The sequence below is a fragment of the Manihot esculenta genome, chromosome 3 (genome assembly GCF_001659605.2).
Source record: "Manihot esculenta cultivar AM560-2 chromosome 3, M.esculenta_v8, whole genome shotgun sequence".
Taxonomy (NCBI): Eukaryota; Viridiplantae; Streptophyta; class Magnoliopsida; order Malpighiales; family Euphorbiaceae; genus Manihot; species Manihot esculenta.
Window position 1 is genome coordinate 15,924,560 of NC_035163.2, and position 17,749 is coordinate 15,942,308.

Here is a 17,749-nt window from a genome sequence, read left to right on the forward strand (position 1 = left end):
GGCCTTTCCCCTCCGACATAGTTGACTTATAATCATGGTTGCGACAATCCATTCCATTCCCACCACAAAAAGAAACGCTAGCAACTTCCAAGTTGAGGCCTCTTTAGCATTGCTGTTCATGTCATTCTCTAAGCTTTTTCTGGTCAGATTCTATCATGATTTTCTCCTCCATTATCTCCAAAGAAACCATCATCGAATTGCTGAAGAAGAGCGACTGCCACAGAAAAAGTGAAATGATTTCAATCTTTCCAATCTCATTCGCTTATCTTAGCTGGAAACCCAACTCACCCAGTTGTTCCTTCTCTTTATCTTCAAATATTCCTCTTCCTGTTATTGGAAAGTACCCACTGTTGAGCTAATTGATTTCTCTTTCTGCTCACACCCAGAAAGCTTGTGAGTGAATTCTTTCTTGTTATTAACTTTTTTTGTGTATATTTAATTTTGGGCTCTTTTTCTTTTCAATTTTTTAGCAGTATTTCTTGATGTTTTGCTAATCAAGTTTTTTTCTTTTTTCTTGCAGGATGGGTAGCTTTCTGACTCATTTTCTGACATTATAATTTCTTTTATGATATTCTTCCTTTGAGTTTGAGGTGAGTATTTATTGCTCTTGACACCTTGAAATTCTTTGCTTCTGCTTGTTTGTTTCTGAAAGATCATTAATGTTTTTTTTTATTTGATATGATGGAAAATAATTTCATTCATAGACATTGAAATTCCACTAGTAAGATTCTTCCTTTTGCCAGTTAATGAATTCTGGAATGATGCTTATAGTATCGTTTGCTTTATCCTCTCAAGGATACTATTTTTAATGTTAATTGCTTCTTTTTTTTTTTTCTCCTTTTTAGAAAGAGTTTAAGTTGCTTGTCACTCTTATATTGATTTTTTTGTGGAATTCATCTTGATTTGTGGTGCTTATTTTGTTTCACTTTGGAAGCTAGGTGGTAAACGTATTCTATTACAAATACCATGAATCAGGTTTGGCTTGTGTTCTTCTTCCTTGGCTGCATCGGTCCATTTTCACTGGTGGCTGTAAGCCCTGGTACAGTGAATGTTGGAGCTATTTTCACTTTTGGCAGTATTAATGGGAGAGTTGCAAGAATTGCCATGAAGGCTGCTGAGGATGATATAAATTCTGATCCCAGCATACTTGGAGGAAGGAAGTTGTCTATAACTATGCATGATTCCAACTTCAGCGGATTTCTGGGCATCATTGGTGGTATGATTTCTTCCTCTGAGTGTTTCTTATACCATATTTTGCCCCTATTTTTTTTTCGATCTTTAATGCATAACTACTTGTATGTGTCTCTGTATTTATTAACTTGAACAAGAAGAAGGCTTTCTTTGTGAAAAACTAATACATGGGAATTGTATTTATTAATTTATCTCAGCATTACAGTTCATGGAGACTGATACTGTAGCTATTATTGGTCCACAAAGCGCTGTAATGGCCCATGTTCTCTCACATCTTGCAAATGAGCTCCATGTTCCGCTCTTGTCATTTACAGCTCTAGACCCCACTTTGTCACCTCTCCAATATCCCTACTTCGTTCAAACAGCTCCGAATGATCTTTTCCAGATGACTGCCATTGCTGAAATGGTTAGTTACTATGGTTGGGCTGACATTATTGCAGTTTATAGTGATGATGATCAGAGCAGAAATGGCATAACTGCATTAGGCGATAAACTTTCAGAAAGACGTTGCAAAATTTCATATAAAGCTGCACTTCCACCAGATCCACTTGCAAACCGAAGTGATGTTCAAGATGAACTAGTTAAGATTCTGAGGATGGAATCTCGAATAATTGTTTTACACACATTCTCCAAAACAGGCCTCTTGGTTTTTGATGTGGCTCGGAGTCTTGGGATGATGGAGAATGGGTTTGTTTGGATAGCTAGCACCTGGCTTTCCACTGTTCTAGATTCAAATTCAACATTTCCTTCCAATACTGCTTCTATTCAGGGAGTTCTCACGCTTCGGCCACATACACCAGATTCAAAAAGAAAAAGGGATTTTATTTCACGGTGGAACAAGCTGAGCAATGGCTCCATTGGGTTGAACCCTTATGGTCTATATGCCTATGATACTGTTTGGATGATTGCTAATGCCATGAAAGTGTTTTTAGAGCAAGGCAACACCATTACATTTTCCAACGACTCAAAGTTAAGTGATCTAGGAGGTGGGACTCTAAATCTTGCAGCATTAAGCATTTTTGATGGAGGAAAGCAGTTCCTTAAAATCTTGTTGCAGACAAATATGACAGGTCTGACAGGACCTATGCAATTTGATCATGACAGGTCTCTTTTGTATCCTTCATATGACATCATTAATGTGATTGAAATTGGGTATAGGCAGATTGGATACTGGTCTAACTATTCTGGGCTATCTGTTGTGGCCCCAGAGGCACTTTATGGAAAACCGCCTAATCGTTCAAGTTCCAATCAACATTTGTTCAGTGTTTTATGGCCTGGAGGAGTAACCGCTAAGCCCCGTGGATGGGTATTTCCAGAAAATGGAAGGCAATTAAGAGTTGGAATTCCAAATCGTGTTAGTTATCGGGATTTTGTCTCTACAGTTAATGGAACTAACTTAGTCCAAGGATATTGCATAGATGTATTCCTTGCTGCCATAAAATTGCTTCCATATGCTGTGCCATACAGGTTCATTCCTTTTGGAGATGGTCATGAGAATCCAAGCTACTCTGACCTAGCAAATCAGATCACACGAGGTGTAAGTAAATAAGCTGCAAAAGAAAATAATATCAATATATTTATACCAATATAGAGGAAAATGTATTGATTCTTGTAAATTTTCCTGCAGGTCTTTGATGCTGTCATTGGGGACATGGCAATTGTCACAAACCGAACAAGGGTTGTGGATTTCACCCAGCCATACATAGAGTCAGGGCTTGTTGTAGTGGCTCCTGTCAAGAAATCGAATTCGAATGCTTGGGCATTCTTGCGACCATTTTCTCCATTGATGTGGGGTGTCACAGCAATTTTTTTCCTTGTTGTGGGAGCTGTTGTGTGGGTCCTTGAACATAGAATCAACGATGAATTCCGGGGGCCACCTAAGAAGCAAGTTGTCACAGTTCTCTGGTGAGTACTTTGATACATAATGGTCGACACATTTTGTTTTTCCAGTCATCTATAGGTTCATACGACATTTATGCACAAATTGGCAGTCTGGCATTTTGTTTTTTTATCTTGTGTTAGCTCTTGAAAACTAATAAATCATATGCATTAAACAGTACTAGCTTATTTAAATTAACTAGAAAATTTTTTGTATCTCGATTCCTTGTAAATCATGGTAGATGAGAAGAAAACTGTTATGGACTCTTTTCTAGTATTTGATTTATTTTATCATTAGATTGCTTTATCTTTTATTTTAGGGTTAGATTGCTTTATCTTATCTCTTTGATTTTTTCATTCCTTTGGTTTCCTATCTCAGTAGAATTATGTTAAACAGTAACATTATTTCCTCTATATATTGCTGAAAAATTAGAAATAAAATAAGTAGATTTATTAAATTTAACTTGAGATATGAACTCTCTTTTAACGAGTTCAAAAGGTTAGAGCTCCCTTCATTTGAACTCACAACAATAACAATAATTGGATGAGGATTGATTTACTGTAAACAAACCTGTGACGTGATCTGTATCCAGACAACATCCAGACAACATAACAATTTGGTATCAGAGCCGGGCACTATGGGAGATCAATCCAGTTCACAACATAAATTGAATTCCTATATCCCATTATCTGAGGAACGGTATCAACAGCAATGTCACGAGTAAAAAGAGATACATGTTTTGGTTGAGACTATTGCTAAGCAACTAACTTTGGCTCAAGGGGCTGAACAGAGGAAGAACCAAGAGCCTGAAATGGGTATAGGCAATAGTAGCCAATCAAACTTTCCAAAGAGAACTGAAGATCGTATTGATGCTAGACCTGTAACTACAGTAGTGCGGCGCTATACTAAGCCGAACTTACCCACTTATGATGGCACAGAGGACTCATTGGGATGGCTGAACTGTTGTGATCAATTTTTCCACAATCAAAGAATAACAAAGGTCGATAGAGTGGGACTCATGGCATTCCATATGATTGGAGAGGCTCAATTATGGATTTTCAAACTAGAATAAGAAGAACTAAGAATAATTTGGGATACTTTTAAAAATTATTGGCACCTGTGCTTTGGACCTTCACTAAGAAACAATCTTTTGGGCGAGTTGGCCAACTTGAAATGAACCAATAGCGTGAAAGAATACCAACAAAAGGCTTTGTTAGCAAGGGTACATTAATCACAGGAGCACAATCGGTGGAGAAATTTACAGCTGGATTAACTAAATTAATCAGAATGGATATGAAACTTCAAAATCCACCCAATCTTGCAACGGCTATGAGCTTAGCAAGGACCTTCGAAAATAGATAGACTTTGATGGAAAATGGAATTGTAGGAAATTTTTCACCAACTTGGGTGGGAAATAATTAGTATGCACCCTCGTCATCCACTTTACTTCAAAACCAAAGCATCAATACTTCGGCAGTGTCCACAATTAGTCACACCAATAGTAGCACTCAGGGTCTTATGTGCGAAGGGGCTGTATTACAATTATGATGAATATTATACTGCGAGTCATCAATGTAACAAGTTGATGATTGGGGATTCAAGTGAAAGCACACTGAAGAAGCAATCAGGAGGTTTTAATTCAATGGACTTTCGAGCTTGAGGACAAGCTCTTTGTCCAGCTAAGGGGAGTGGTATTATGGACTCTTTTCTAATATTTGATTTATTTTAAAATTAGATTGCTTTATTGTTTTGTCCTTTATTTTAGAATTAGATTGTTTTATCTGATCTCTTTGTTTTCTTATCCCTTAGGTATGTGCAAAATTGTATTAAACACTAATACTGTTTCCTATATATATTGCTGGAAAATAAAAAATAAAATAAGCAAATTATTTCATCTAAATTGAGATCTAAACTCTCTTTTAACGAGTTCAAAAGGTCAGAACTCCTTTCATTGAGCTCACAACAACAACAACAATAAGAATTGGGCAAGGAAAGAATTAAGGAAAATCAATAGCTTTGGCTTTGAACACTGATTTTACTGTAAACAGACCTGTGACGCGATCAGTATCTAGGGGACATAACAAAAACTAGTATAGTTTAGAATACTGAAGATGTGTTATGCAGTTGTTTTTGCATAATTCTTTCTGCTTGCTTCTCAAATCTCACGCAAAAGTCCAACTTGGCAAAGGATTAAATCAAACTCAGAAGGCTAAATAGAGCTTATACTTACTACTTCAATCCAACTTGGCAAAGGCTTAAAGCAAATTCAGAAGGCTATTTAGAGCTTTTCCATCTTATCTATGAATATGTAAGTATACAACTGCTACTTTTTTTCTTAGTAATCTTCCTTGTTTATTTGAACCTTTTTTTTTTAAAAAAAAATTGCAAATTATTGCTAGTCAGGATTCTCCTTTTGGCTGTGAATTAAAAGGTCAGATTTCTTGCAAAGATCCTGCTGACATCGCAATTTGATGTAGAATCCTAATTGCATCTTAACTTCTGTACTGTTGATTTTCATTTTTCCAAAGAAAAATGGAAGTTGCAAGCATTGTTAAAACTAATCCTATACCTCCTACAATTTGGACTCTTAAATGAGAAAAACTGGGAACATTTTTGAACAAATAATCGTGAAAGACAAGAAAGATATTGAAGTTCTAAATAAGAGATTTGGGGTCTTACTTTGGTGTGTTTCAAAAACTCTTACAATGATTTAAATATTTATAACTTGCAGAGTCAAACAAAAATGTGCTAATTTCTTTTTAGTGGCTGCATGATCCCCCCAGTTCTACAGAATGATTATTTTTTTTCCTTTTAAATAGCCACTTTAAATTTTAGACATCTATTTTAGAGCGTCTAATCAGGATGATCTATTTACAACCCTAACCCATTCATGCCCAGACCGAACTCTTTTAATTTTGATGTGTCATTTGAATGGATCTTTTCAGAAATTGCCATCCTTCTTTTGTTAGTTAGTCTTTATATATAAATATGAAATATGATCATATGCTTTTTTGTCTGTTTAAATGTTCCACATTTATTGCATAAGTTGGATTCTTCTACCATAAAACTCCTCAAGCAATTTTCTGAATGGGATTAAATGGAATGACATAGTAGTTCCCTGTTAGCATACTTACTAGATGCTAAAAGTTTAAATTCAGAACATTTTAGCTGAAGTTAGGCATATTTTGTTCCTTTTTTTTCTTTGTTACTTGTATTATCCTCTATTAACTCCTTGTGTCAATATTTCACTCGTCTATTTCTGGTTTATATGATTATTTTTTCTCTCTTTTCCTCCTTTACAGGTTTAGCTTCTCAACTATGTTTTTTGCACATAGTAAGTTCCCTCCATGTTGACATTAAATTTTGTACTTCTATGAGGAATTTGTCATTATCCATCCAATAACTCTAACTCTGGATTTCCTTGAATTTCAGGAGAAAATACAATGAGCACTCTTGGTCGTTTGGTGTTGATTATTTGGCTCTTTGTTGTTATGATAGTCAATTCTAGCTATACAGCAAGCCTGACATCAATCCTGACAGTCCAGCAGTTATCCTCACCCATTAAAGGAATTGATACTTTGATTGCAAGCAATGATCATATTGGATTTCAAGTAGGATCTTTTGCTCAAAATTATCTGAACGAGGAACTCAGCATAGCAAAAAGTAGACTCATTGCTCTTGGCTCACCTGAAGAATATGCAAGAGCCCTTGCAAATGGAACTGTTGCTGCTATAGTTGATGAAGGACCATATATTGATCTCTTCCTGTCAGAGCATTGTGAGTTCTCAATCAGAGGCCAAGAGTTCACCAAAAGCGGATGGGGATTTGTGAGTATCCCAAGATGCAATTTATTAATTCAAATATTTGTTGGTACATTTGCTCAAAATCAAGTTACTTTTCTAGCTAGGAAGACTAGCAAAGTCATCATACTTGAAATTTTAGCTGCACTCCAAATGCCATAATAGTGGTAACACACAAGTTTATATTCAAGATTTATTTTAAAAATTGAAAGGGATGCCTACAATGGATATAATTTTGTGTTGACTTCACGGCAATTATTACAAACTCATAAGGTGCTACTATGTTGAATCCCACATTAGCTTGGGCTATGGATAATATGCCCCTTGTAAAGCCTTGGACTGCTCCCCTTAAAGTTAGTTTTTTTATTAAATTAGACCTGACCCAAATTTAATATGGTATCAAATCTTCCTCATGTTGAAATTCTATAAGTATTTCATGCTCTAATTTAGTCTTGGACATGAGGGGGTGTGATGGCGTGTTAAATCCTATATTGGCTTGGGATATGGGTAATATGCCCTTATAAAATTTTGAGCGCTCTTTTCCTTTGAACTAATTTTTGGGTAAGTTAGTATTGACTAATGAGGAGATCTTAGGACATAATTGCAAAGATTGAGGGCTGATCTCATGCCATATTTTTAGGCTAAATTATAGGGCATAATTGTAGAGATTTTATTTTTTGTAATTTTCTTATTAGCGTTGATTTTTTATTTATAAATTAGAGTACACACAGCTTGTAAAGATAACTTTCTACAGTAATAGAACTATCAAATTCTTCGGTTATATCTGATCCAAATTTAACACGAGTTTTTGCAGAGAACCTTATATTGGTCCAGGACTAAGAAACAGCCAAAATGGACTGAATTGACAAAGAAAACATGTCCATCAAACCCAATTTACGTTAGGCTGCTTTGAGTTACACGAGTGGACTCTTAAGGGATATTTGAATCAACCTGAAAGACTTGCTTGAAATTTTAAACTCTGTATAGATAAGCTAATGGGCAAGTAACTGGTGGCAGTTCTTGCCTTAGTCTCCACCTTCCTCGAGCTGCTGAACGGCATATATTTTCCACTTTTTCAACTAAGATGTTTCGCTAGGCCATTTGAATCATATTCTTGTGTTTTTTCTTCAGGCATTTCCAAGAGATTCTCCTTTAGCAATTGATATGTCGACTGCTATTCTCTCTCTATCTGAAAATGGTGATCTTCAAAAGATACACAACAAGTGGCTGAAAAGAAAAGTTTGCAGTTCCCAAAGCTCTGACTCTGGCTCAGAACAGCTGCAGTTACAAAGTTTTTGGGGGCTTTTCCTCATCTGTGGGATTGCCTGTTTTCTTGCTCTCCTTATCTACTTCTGCATGACGTTACGCCAATTCAACCGGTACTTACCTGAAGATACAGATCCTTCTATTGGGGGCAGCTCTCGTTCTAGACGCATTCAGACATTCTTATCATTTGCTGATGATAAGGTAGATGAATGGAAGAGCAAGTCAAAGAGAAAACGGGAGTTAACAGATGGTTATGCTAGAGAAGATGAATCAGTTGATGGATCTGGGAGAATACAGAGGGACATTTCTCAAGAGCGACATAAAAGTGACGGTTGGCTTCATTAATCCATATGGTAAGTTGTGATCATCAGAAGAGTTCTGTAAGTAAACTACTTAATCACCCTTTTCAGAGATGTGATATACAACATAATGTGTAAATGCTATCTTTCTTAGCTGATGTAGCTGTAGCTGTTGCTTGCATAATTGTCTTTCTTCTATAAGAAGGCATTGATAAATGTGCAACTGTGAAAAATAATACATTCTCCTGATTTCCTTCTCTTTTACTCATCTCATTTTGATATTCAAATAGATTCTTATTATTAATTTTCTCAAATAACATATTTTGAAATTTCTATGATAAAACATATTGAAGTTTAATGTTGTCCAATATTTAAGATATTGTTTTTCAACATCAGCCAAATAAACTTATAATGCAAGTAATCTACCTTGGTCTGGTGTTGTAATTAGTAGATTGCCCAAAATCTGCAGGTTAACAGCTACAATTTGTTGTCAAGTAAAAAGGAGTTGCCCTCTGCTTCCTGATGTTCTTTCTCCTCTTCTTTTTTTTTTTTTTTTTTTCTAAAAAAAAAAATCCTAATGTTATTTCATTTATATTAATTAGAATAATTTACTAAAATCCTTTGAGATTTTGTAATCTGTATTGAAGGTTTTCGTTGGAAAATAACTTTTAAGGTAGCATTTAGTGATTTGACCTAATTAAAACATTATATTTAGATATTATAGTAATAAATTATAAAACTTTATTCCTTTTAATTTTTAGTTAATAATCGTCACAAAAAAGTTAACCGCTGCTAAAACAGTTAAAAGCTAATATGATTGAATAGGGCAAAGTTTTGAGTCATAGCTAGGATAAAAGTGCAAGGAGAGATTGTGGATTTTATTTTTCCAGATGGGTTTGGGGTTGAATCGTTTTTAATATTCCTGGTCAGTTTAGATTGTCTACTGACTGTAGAAAGATTTGGTCAAACATGTTAATGTGGGATCAAATTTAGCACATGTGAAAGCGTAATTTGTCATGTTTTCAAGGTGAAAAAGCATGTTGAAAGGGAGAGGAATAGAGCCGTGATTGGCGAGAAAACCAAAAAAAAAGAATTATAGGAAGAAAAAGCTTGGTGTATCAAATTAATAATATTATAATAAAAAATCACCAACTCAAAACAAATGCAAATCTCATGGCAAAATCCTTTAGCTTTAAATGCCAATTGTTCCCAGCTACAAATTCTTAAATGAAATTGGGAAAAAACATCATTTCATCACTCAACTCCCAGTATTGTTATTCATGTTGAACTTTCATTTGAATTAGAAATAGAACTCAATTGTCAACAAAAACCAAAACCAACAATGCAAAATTATACACATTTTCTTTCTACAAAAATATAGATTTTGGTTTCCCACTCTCAGTTGTTCTTGGAAGCTGCAGCCTGCTTCGCTCCGACAGAGAAGAACTCCGTTATGACTTCGAGGGGCATGCCTTTGGTTTCTGGAACTTTCAAATACACAAATACCAACGATATGAAGCACACCACTGCGTACAACCCGAAAACACCAGAAAGACCAATAGATTTCAGCATAACTGGAAGTGTATAGGTAACTATTATGTCACCAATCCAAAATGTGAGGGCACATATCGCAATGCAAAGGCCACGAACACGAGTCGGGAAGATCTCTGCGCAGAGTATGTTCGGAATTGGTCCAAATCCCATTACAAAGCAACAGAAGTAGACTATAACACTAGCGGTTGAGATAGATGCGTTCACGACGCTGCCTAGATTTACTGCGCTTCCAATGATTAGGACGACGAGCGAGACTATCAAGACAGGAATTGTGCAAAGTAACAAACTCCTGCAAGCGTGAGAAACAATTAAGGATCAGAAATGAAGAGAACATATGCAACCGAAGTAAAGTTCACGTGCCAAGTGATTTTCATGGAAAGTTCAAGAGTCAAAAAACGCATGCAGCCTAATCATTACCTCTCTTACTAAACAACAACAAGCTTAAGTTCCTATTATTTCAAAAGAAGATATTAGGTTGCAGGGGCAGGGGGTTTTCTAATGAATCCAATCAAATGCAAGCTTGCTTAGGGATGGAATTTTAAATTTAAAACTAAATCCACTAAGAGTAACAGGGCTGAAAATCCAAAATAATATAATTTCTAACTTAAAAAAAAATGCAAAAGACAATCAAAATTGAAAAAATGGAAATTCCAAAAATAACCCATATATAATTTTGGAGATGACCAAACAACCTGAATAGCTGTAAATTCCCCAAATCTTATTCATATTCTTACTCATAGCCAACCCATGACTGGCCTAAACCTAAAAGCTACCTCTAAGCTCGCCACATATATAACAGAAAATTATTCAACATGGTAAGAACGAGAGCTAGTGCTACTACTCGATTAACATGCCTGACTTGCTATTAAAACAGATGGAGACATGAAAGATAATCCTGAAAGGGCATTTTGTGCATATTGCAACTATGATAAGACAAGAACACACAAATAATATGCAATTATCTTCAGAATATCTTCAGGAATTGAAAAGGGTTGCCTAGAGAATATTTTAAACGCAAAAACAAACGTTAAATACCTTCTTCCAGAGATATCCATGAGCCTCATGGCAACAGCTATACAAGGGAGCATTAACAGTGTTGTAATTGCACTAATAAGCAGAGATGCAGAAGCTGAACTAATTCCCATGTTTGAAAGAAGCACGCCTACGCCTGCCTGCTCAAGAATTTGAGGAGTGTAGTAGAGAACCCCATTTATGCCAGAGAACTGCATGTATATGTGTAAACTCCTTAGAATCAAGTTACAGAATAGTAAAACAGAATCTTGAAACACTATACTGTCTTGGAGACAGCAAATGATGGTTTAGGAGGGGCATACCAGTTTAGTTTATATTACAGTGCTACTAGAGCATAGAAATTATGAAAAAATTCATCGACATCGTATCAAATTTCTCAAGTTAATGGTTTCATCTTCTTGTACGCAATCCATGTCTTATTCAAAACTACTAAACACAAAAAAGAATATCATAACAGAAGACTACAAAGGGGCTACTTCAAAACAAAACATGCATCGAGTACAACAGCAAGTGAAAAATATCGTTCAAAGTTCAGCTAACCACCATTGTTTTAATTGTATTGGAGAAACCAGTAGATTGAAAATTTTATTTGTTACCTGCTGAAGTATTTGAATTCCCACCCCAACAGCCAATGCATGCTTGACTCCAGGCTCAAAGAGATCCCTCCAACTAGGCCCTTTAGCAAAAGTTTCTGATGGGTGAACCATAGCTGGTCCAATTGGATGCTGATTCACAAGCTCCTTGGAATAAAGAGCTGACTGGCTAACCAATGCAGCAGCCTGGATGAATTCACCCTCTGCAGGGGCATCACCACCATGCAGAGAAACCAGAGATCCACGCTGAGAACCAGGCATACCCTCTTGATGCAAATAAATTCTTTTAAAGCCTCCTTCCTTTTTGCCATCTTGGCCTTCTCTCTCGGACCATTTCCATGCTAACTGCCAACCACCACCAATCCCAGTGCTACCAACTGGCTCTCCATCATTTCCTTGCATCAAACTGCCATGCCTCATGCTTGGAAGGCTTCCATGGGCAGGCGGCACCATATCTTTATCCATACTTGTTGTCTGACGTGAGATCAATGGACTCTGCAAATTATCGTCAGAGTCGCCACCGCCAACATCAGATGGATAATCCTCATCCTCTCTGGTTTGGCTTTCCTCATCCCACTCTTCATTTCTAGTTTGATTCCCTCCCACACTGAACATGCTGCCAAAGTGTGGAAACAGCATACTTCTCATGCTTCCTGTGTTGGGGAGCTTTTCATGTATGCTACCGAAGAGGGCGACAACAGGATCCATGAGAGGCACACTCTGATTTGCCATGCTTCCACGCCGAGACACAATACCAATGGAGCTCTGCCCAGTAACAGGTTTGGCAACCCAGCTGAGACCTTGTTCAGGCCCATATATCTTGATAAGATCTCTGTCTGCAGATATATCTTGGTCATCAGTGACATCATTGGCTGGACCAATTATGTACTCCTCTATCGATGTTTCACCCCCAACACCAAGTCCTTCAACCAACAAAGCCATCTCACCTGTTCATCCAAACAAGATCAGTATCACCACATAACGTTTCTTTATTATCAAATTTTCAACAGTATCAAGCTAAATACAAGCAGCAAGCCCGCTTCCACATTTCCCAATGCAGAATAATGAGTGTTACTGTAGGTATAAATGAAAAATTGGAGTTACCTGTTACACCCCCACACAGGCACACACACAAACACACCCACAAAAAGTACATGCATTCCCAGATCATCTAGATAGTTGAGAAGATGTTGAACATGTAATCAGTTTTTAAAAGAAATATACATTTAAAGAAAAGTTGACACAATGTTATTAACCTAATCTCATACATATCCACACAGGCTACTTATTGAGGGCGGCCAAGTATCATACAGATATAGGTACAAGCTCACAATCAAAGATAGATCGGCAAGGCCCTCATCCAACCTACCCCCTCCCCTTCCTTTCCTTTCACAAGGTGTGGCTCCCTTTTTGGCTGCAGTTTCTTGTATCATTTTAGTACCAAAGATTCCCCTTTATGATCACTTCTATACTGTTTTACATTTGTATTCTAATCGTGTGCTATGAATATGATAACACAAAATATACTTGTATATTACAAAAGAGAAAGAAACACTTGAATTTTTTTTCAATTGTGTTTTGCTTAATGACACAAAATAATAATAATAATAATAATAATAATAATAATAATAATAATAATAGTAATAATAAACTTCTGTGCATTTTACAAGTGCATCTTATACCTATGGTTTTATCAATTTTGATAAAAATTTTGGTTGGTGTTTCAATTATATCCTTAATTAGAAGTATAATTGTCAGTTTTGAACATGAAAGCTAGTGAAAACTAAGAACCACATTGTGCTGAAAAAGAGCCAAATGTGACATGAATGTCATTTCTCTACTATCAAGAATACCAAGTGTAAGTTCTCAACGCATGGAATTAGTTATCTATGAAAGAAATATAAGAACAACATATATATATATATATATATAAAGAGCTTCTTGAAGCTCATCCAAACATAGTTGTTCCATGAATCTAAAGCCTTGCTTCCAAGTCAGTTGGATCAATTACGTGGTCCATTCTGTACTATTGCAATTTACATATGGTTTGTATTTCATTTTCATGAATCCATCATCAAGCAAATGGAAACAAAAATGATATACATTTACGATGTGAATAAATATTGTAAGAGCTACTGATCTACTGATTGTAAGAGCTTTTAAATTTTATAACTAAATCACCCTACACTAAGCTTTTGATTACATATTATAATTGATAGCGAGTCTATGCAAATGCCTTTCTCTGCCAAAAAAAAAGACTAGAGTCTATCTTTTTCTCATAATAAAATCTTTCTGGAATGAAATGAATAGCTATTTCTAATACTGTTTTCTATTTTGCAGAAATCTATTGACAACAATGAATTCCTAGCATGAAGTTCCAGTTTGTGCACCTATCATTAAGTAGGTCACACAAATAAATTGCAAAAATCAAAACCCCAAGTAGATTAAAATTTGTACCCCTGCAAAATAAGCACATACTTCAAAGATTAAAAGAAGAAGAACTAACCAGATACATCTTCCCTGCCACGAAGCCTCTGCAAAACCTTCTTGGCCTCGAGCATCCGTCCTTTGCTCACAAGCCACCTTGGAGACTCAGGCAAGTAAAATATAGTCAAAGCAAGATAAATGAGAGAGGGAATAGAAAGAACTCCAAGCATTAATCTCCAACTTGGTGCTTCCATTAAAGACATGCCAAACACCATACAATATGACATAAACATGCCACCAGATCCAGTGAACTGAGGAAGAGTATTCAATAATCCCCTGATTTCTGGCGGTGCAGTCTCAGATATGTAAACTGGAACAAGAGTTACTGCCAAACCAATACCAAATCCGTCCAAAAGCCTTGCCAAGAGTAGAACATAAACATTGGGAGACCAAAACATCACAACACCACTCAGACAGTAAAGTACAGAAGAGATTATCAACAAAGGACGGCGCCCTATCCAATCTGATATTGCTCCTGAACATGTAGTTATCAGGGTAGCTCCAATAAGTGACATAGCCACAATTAGCCCTTCTATAGTTGGTTCACTTTCCAACTTAAATTCCCTTTTTATGTACAAAACAGCTCCTGCACCGAAAGAGACTTTTTATATATACGAATACAGATTTTCTATCTAAGAAAGCACTAAATTTGACTCAATTTGACAATCTCAATTTATCAACTAAGTTTTGATGCAACTTTAAATGGTTATAAGTACATAGAAAAACTTCAGATTATAACAGAGAAACAAAGAACTACATGCTCCAATGAGGGAAATCACCTGCGATGGTTGCATTATCCCATCCTTGCAATAAGTTACCAACCGCGGCTGCAACAGCCACAAGCACAGCTCCACTCATCTTTCCCAGAAACTAAGATTTCAACCTTCTCGGCACTATCAACCACCAATTAAAAACCTTGAAAAAAGAATGAAAGAACCGTAGATCACAAACTAAATAATCAAAATCTTAGTTACCAACCCAGTTCAACCAAAGAAAACATTGCAGTAGTTTTGATGATTTGATCCCTTCCACAATTGGGCAGAGAAAATCAGATCAGTTGATCAATGACATCAAACAAACCCATGTGTGAAAAGGACATAGATACGATAAAAAAAAAACAGAACAACGAAAACCCAGGTGTCCAAATCCAACAAGCAAAACAAAGCAAGTGGTCCTTAATTACCTAGCTGAGGAAGCAAAAGAAGCAAACTCGTGAAACAAAGTTGATGGGTCCTTGCAAAGATGAAGAAAGGGCAATCGTTTTCTCAACAAAATTCAATCACCTGGCGTCAAAAAGATATTAGTGGGGTATAGTAAGCAGGAAAACGAAATGCAAAATCTTTAATAAGCAGAGAAAAAGAAAGGATCTTTTGGCGGAGAGGAAATTAAAGAGAAGAAAAAGCCAAAGACAAACAGAAGCAAAGCCTCAGCAACAAAGGCACATACACCTGGTGGTTCACTACGCCCTCTGGGATCACTGTTATATGCCACTCACTATCAACTATTAAAAATTCCAAAGACAAATTAAAGAAAGAAATTTTATTTAATTTCAGATCAAGAAAGCGAACCCATCAACTTTTTTTAATATATTTTTAATGGATACATCTCAAACCCATGAAGAAGACTCTAATTCACAACAAAAAGATTTAAAAAAGCAAGGAACAACAGAGAGAGAGAGAGAGAGTGGTGAAAAGCAATAATGGAGAAGAGTACAGGGAGGATGCCAGAGATCAGTCCAAGATCCAATATGTATTAAGTAAATCTGCTGCCTGCACCTCTGGAATTTGGAATATTCTGACAAATAGCAAAAACAAACATACCCAATATTATTAATTTCAAATATTTTTGTTTTTTGCTTTTAATATGAGATTACAGCATTTAAATCGTAATAAGAGTCGATAACAGTTCTAATGTCTTGGGAGTTTGAAGGGGTTTTGAGCATCTCACGGTGTTAGAAAGTCAATAATATTTCAACACTTGATTCTTTTTGTTTCAAACGTTGCTCATTTAAAACTAAAAGGACGAGATTAAGAAAAAAACGTGCATTGTAATAGACTTATTCGGTTTAAATCTATTCAAACGATAAAATTAAATTAATTTAAAATTTTAATTTAATTTTTTATTCAATCTGTTGATTTAGTTTAATTTTTAATTTAAAAAATTTTAATTATTTCATTTAAATTTAATTTGATAAAAAAAATTAAATTAAATTAATTAATAATAATATATTATTTTTAATTTTAATTATTTCATTTGAATTTAATTTAATAAAAAATAAATTAAATTAATTAACAAGAATAATATATTATTTTTAATAATATATGAAAGTTAAAATATTTAAAATATTAAAAATAAAAATTTTAATAAAAATTTAAATTAATTAAATTAAATTAAATTAAATCAAATCAATTTAATTTAATTTAAATTTTAATTAAAATTAAATTCAGTATAATTTTTTATTAAATTTTAAATACAATATTTTAACATTATTATTAATTTTTCGGTCATTTAATTATACTAGAAAAATGCAATTATTTTTCAAAGAAAATTGTTTCATTTAAAATACTGTTTTAAAAATCACAATAAAAGTCTATCGTATTTTGGCTGTTTTCTCTCTGGCGTTAGTACGTGTTCTTGTGTTGACTATGGAGTCTTCATTCACAGCTCTCATTTTGGATGACGAGGACGGCGATGATCTGGATTTGAAGACGGCGGCAATGGAGGTCCAACCAGGCACTAATCATCTCGCGGTGGTCGGTAGTGTGCTCATTAATAAAATAGTGAATTTCGGAGTCATGCGGAATTCTTTGTTGAATCTGTGGCATCCGGATAAGGGTCTGTATATGCAAGATTTTGGGCAAAATCGTTTCTTGATTCAATTTTTCCATGTCGTTGATTTGAGGAGAGTTCTTGATGGCTCACCGTGGACCTTTAACAACCATTTGGTTTTATTTCATCAGTTGCAACCCGGCAATGATCCGTTTACGGTACAATTTCATCATGCCCTGTTCTGGATTCAGATTCACAATGTTTCGATGGGACATGTTGCGGCAGAAGCTGGTCGATTGTTAGGCGATTTTGTTGGTAAATTTGTGTCCTATGATGCAGCAATCAATTATGGGTTGTGGAGGAATTATATGTGAGTTAGAGTCTCCATTGATGTTCGACGACCGTTAAAGAGAAGTAAGTGGGTGTCCGTTCACGGGGATACATCGGTTGGGGTTTCTTTCTTATATGAGAAGCTGCCTATTTTTTGTTTCATCTGTGGAAGATTCGGTCATAATGAGATATTTTGTGTCCAGCTGTTCAATCATACAGGCAGTGAGGTCAGGCATGGATGGGGCTCGTGGTTAAGCGTCTGTCCAAGATAAATTTCAACTTCTGATAATATATGGTTGCGTGATCAATACGAGGCACATTTGCAGGGACCGAGTGGGACTGGATTTCTTGGCTGAATGGAGGAGGGAGCGGGTGTTGATGGGGTGAATGGACAGCCAAGGTTTAGGGGACTAGTGGCCAAGGATGCGTGATGAAGCCTACTAGGCAGGGCAATGGTGTGGTTCGTCATGAAATTCTTGGTAATCATCACCATCTGCATGACATGATGATGACGGAAAATCTTGATGAGGATAGGGCTATGCAACTAGA

General features: G+C 35.7%; 2 protein-coding genes across 7 annotated transcripts; one reads left to right on the plus strand and one right to left on the minus strand.

Annotated features, from left to right (window-relative positions):
- Window positions 1-8,699, plus strand: LOC110610334 (glutamate receptor 3.2). The gene is made up of 8 exons (XM_021750209.2): window positions 1-393; window positions 521-590; window positions 939-1,216; window positions 1,389-2,728; window positions 2,819-3,096; window positions 6,373-6,404; window positions 6,503-6,897; window positions 8,002-8,699. The coding sequence occupies exons 3-8, from the start codon at window positions 967-969 to the stop codon at window positions 8,479-8,481; spliced, it is 2,775 nt and encodes a 924-aa protein (XP_021605901.1). The 5' UTR covers window positions 1-393; window positions 521-590; window positions 939-966; the 3' UTR covers window positions 8,482-8,699.
- Window positions 8,700-9,713: 1,014 nt separating this feature from the next.
- Window positions 9,714-15,833, minus strand: LOC110612330 (monosaccharide-sensing protein 2). Of its 6 annotated transcripts, none has more exons than XM_021753085.2 (7): window positions 15,815-15,833; window positions 15,285-15,384; window positions 14,881-15,016; window positions 14,121-14,687; window positions 11,618-12,561; window positions 11,025-11,212; window positions 9,714-10,278 (listed from the first exon to the last, which is right to left on the minus strand). In XM_021753085.2, exons 3-7 carry the CDS (start codon window positions 14,957-14,959, stop codon window positions 9,834-9,836), a joined length of 2,223 nt encoding a protein of 740 aa, XP_021608777.1. In that variant the 5' UTR covers window positions 14,960-15,016; window positions 15,285-15,384; window positions 15,815-15,833; the 3' UTR covers window positions 9,714-9,833. The 6 variants fall into 6 exon arrangements, with proteins under 6 accessions (XP_021608777.1, XP_043810582.1, XP_021608775.1 ...); XM_043954647.1 differs by lacking the exon at window positions 15,815-15,833 and adding an exon at window positions 15,548-15,758 and having other exon boundaries at window positions 14,881-14,994; XM_021753083.2 differs by lacking the exon at window positions 15,815-15,833 and adding an exon at window positions 15,548-15,757.
- Window positions 15,834-17,749: the final 1,916 nt, after the last annotated feature.

Coding starts and splice junctions, on each gene's coding strand:
- LOC110610334 (XM_021750209.2), top strand. CDS start 967: ATGAATCAGGTTTGGCTTGTGTTCTTCTTCCTTGGCTGCATCGGTCCA. Junction 1,217..1,388: donor ATTTCTGGGCATCATTGGTG/GTATGATTTCTT, acceptor AATTTATCTCAG/CATTACAGTTCATGGAGACT. Junction 6,898..8,001: donor CCAAAAGCGGATGGGGATTT/GTGAGTATCCCA, acceptor TTTTTTCTTCAG/GCATTTCCAAGAGATTCTCC.
- LOC110612330 (XM_021753085.2), bottom strand. CDS start 14,959: ATGAGTGGAGCTGTGCTTGTGGCTGTTGCAGCCGCGGTTGGTAACTTA. Junction 14,688..14,880: donor GGATAATGCAACCATCGCAG/GTGATTTCCCTC, acceptor CTTTCGGTGCAG/GAGCTGTTTTGTACATAAAA. Junction 10,279..11,024: donor ATGGATATCTCTGGAAGAAG/GTATTTAACGTT, acceptor TCACGCTTGCAG/GAGTTTGTTACTTTGCACAA.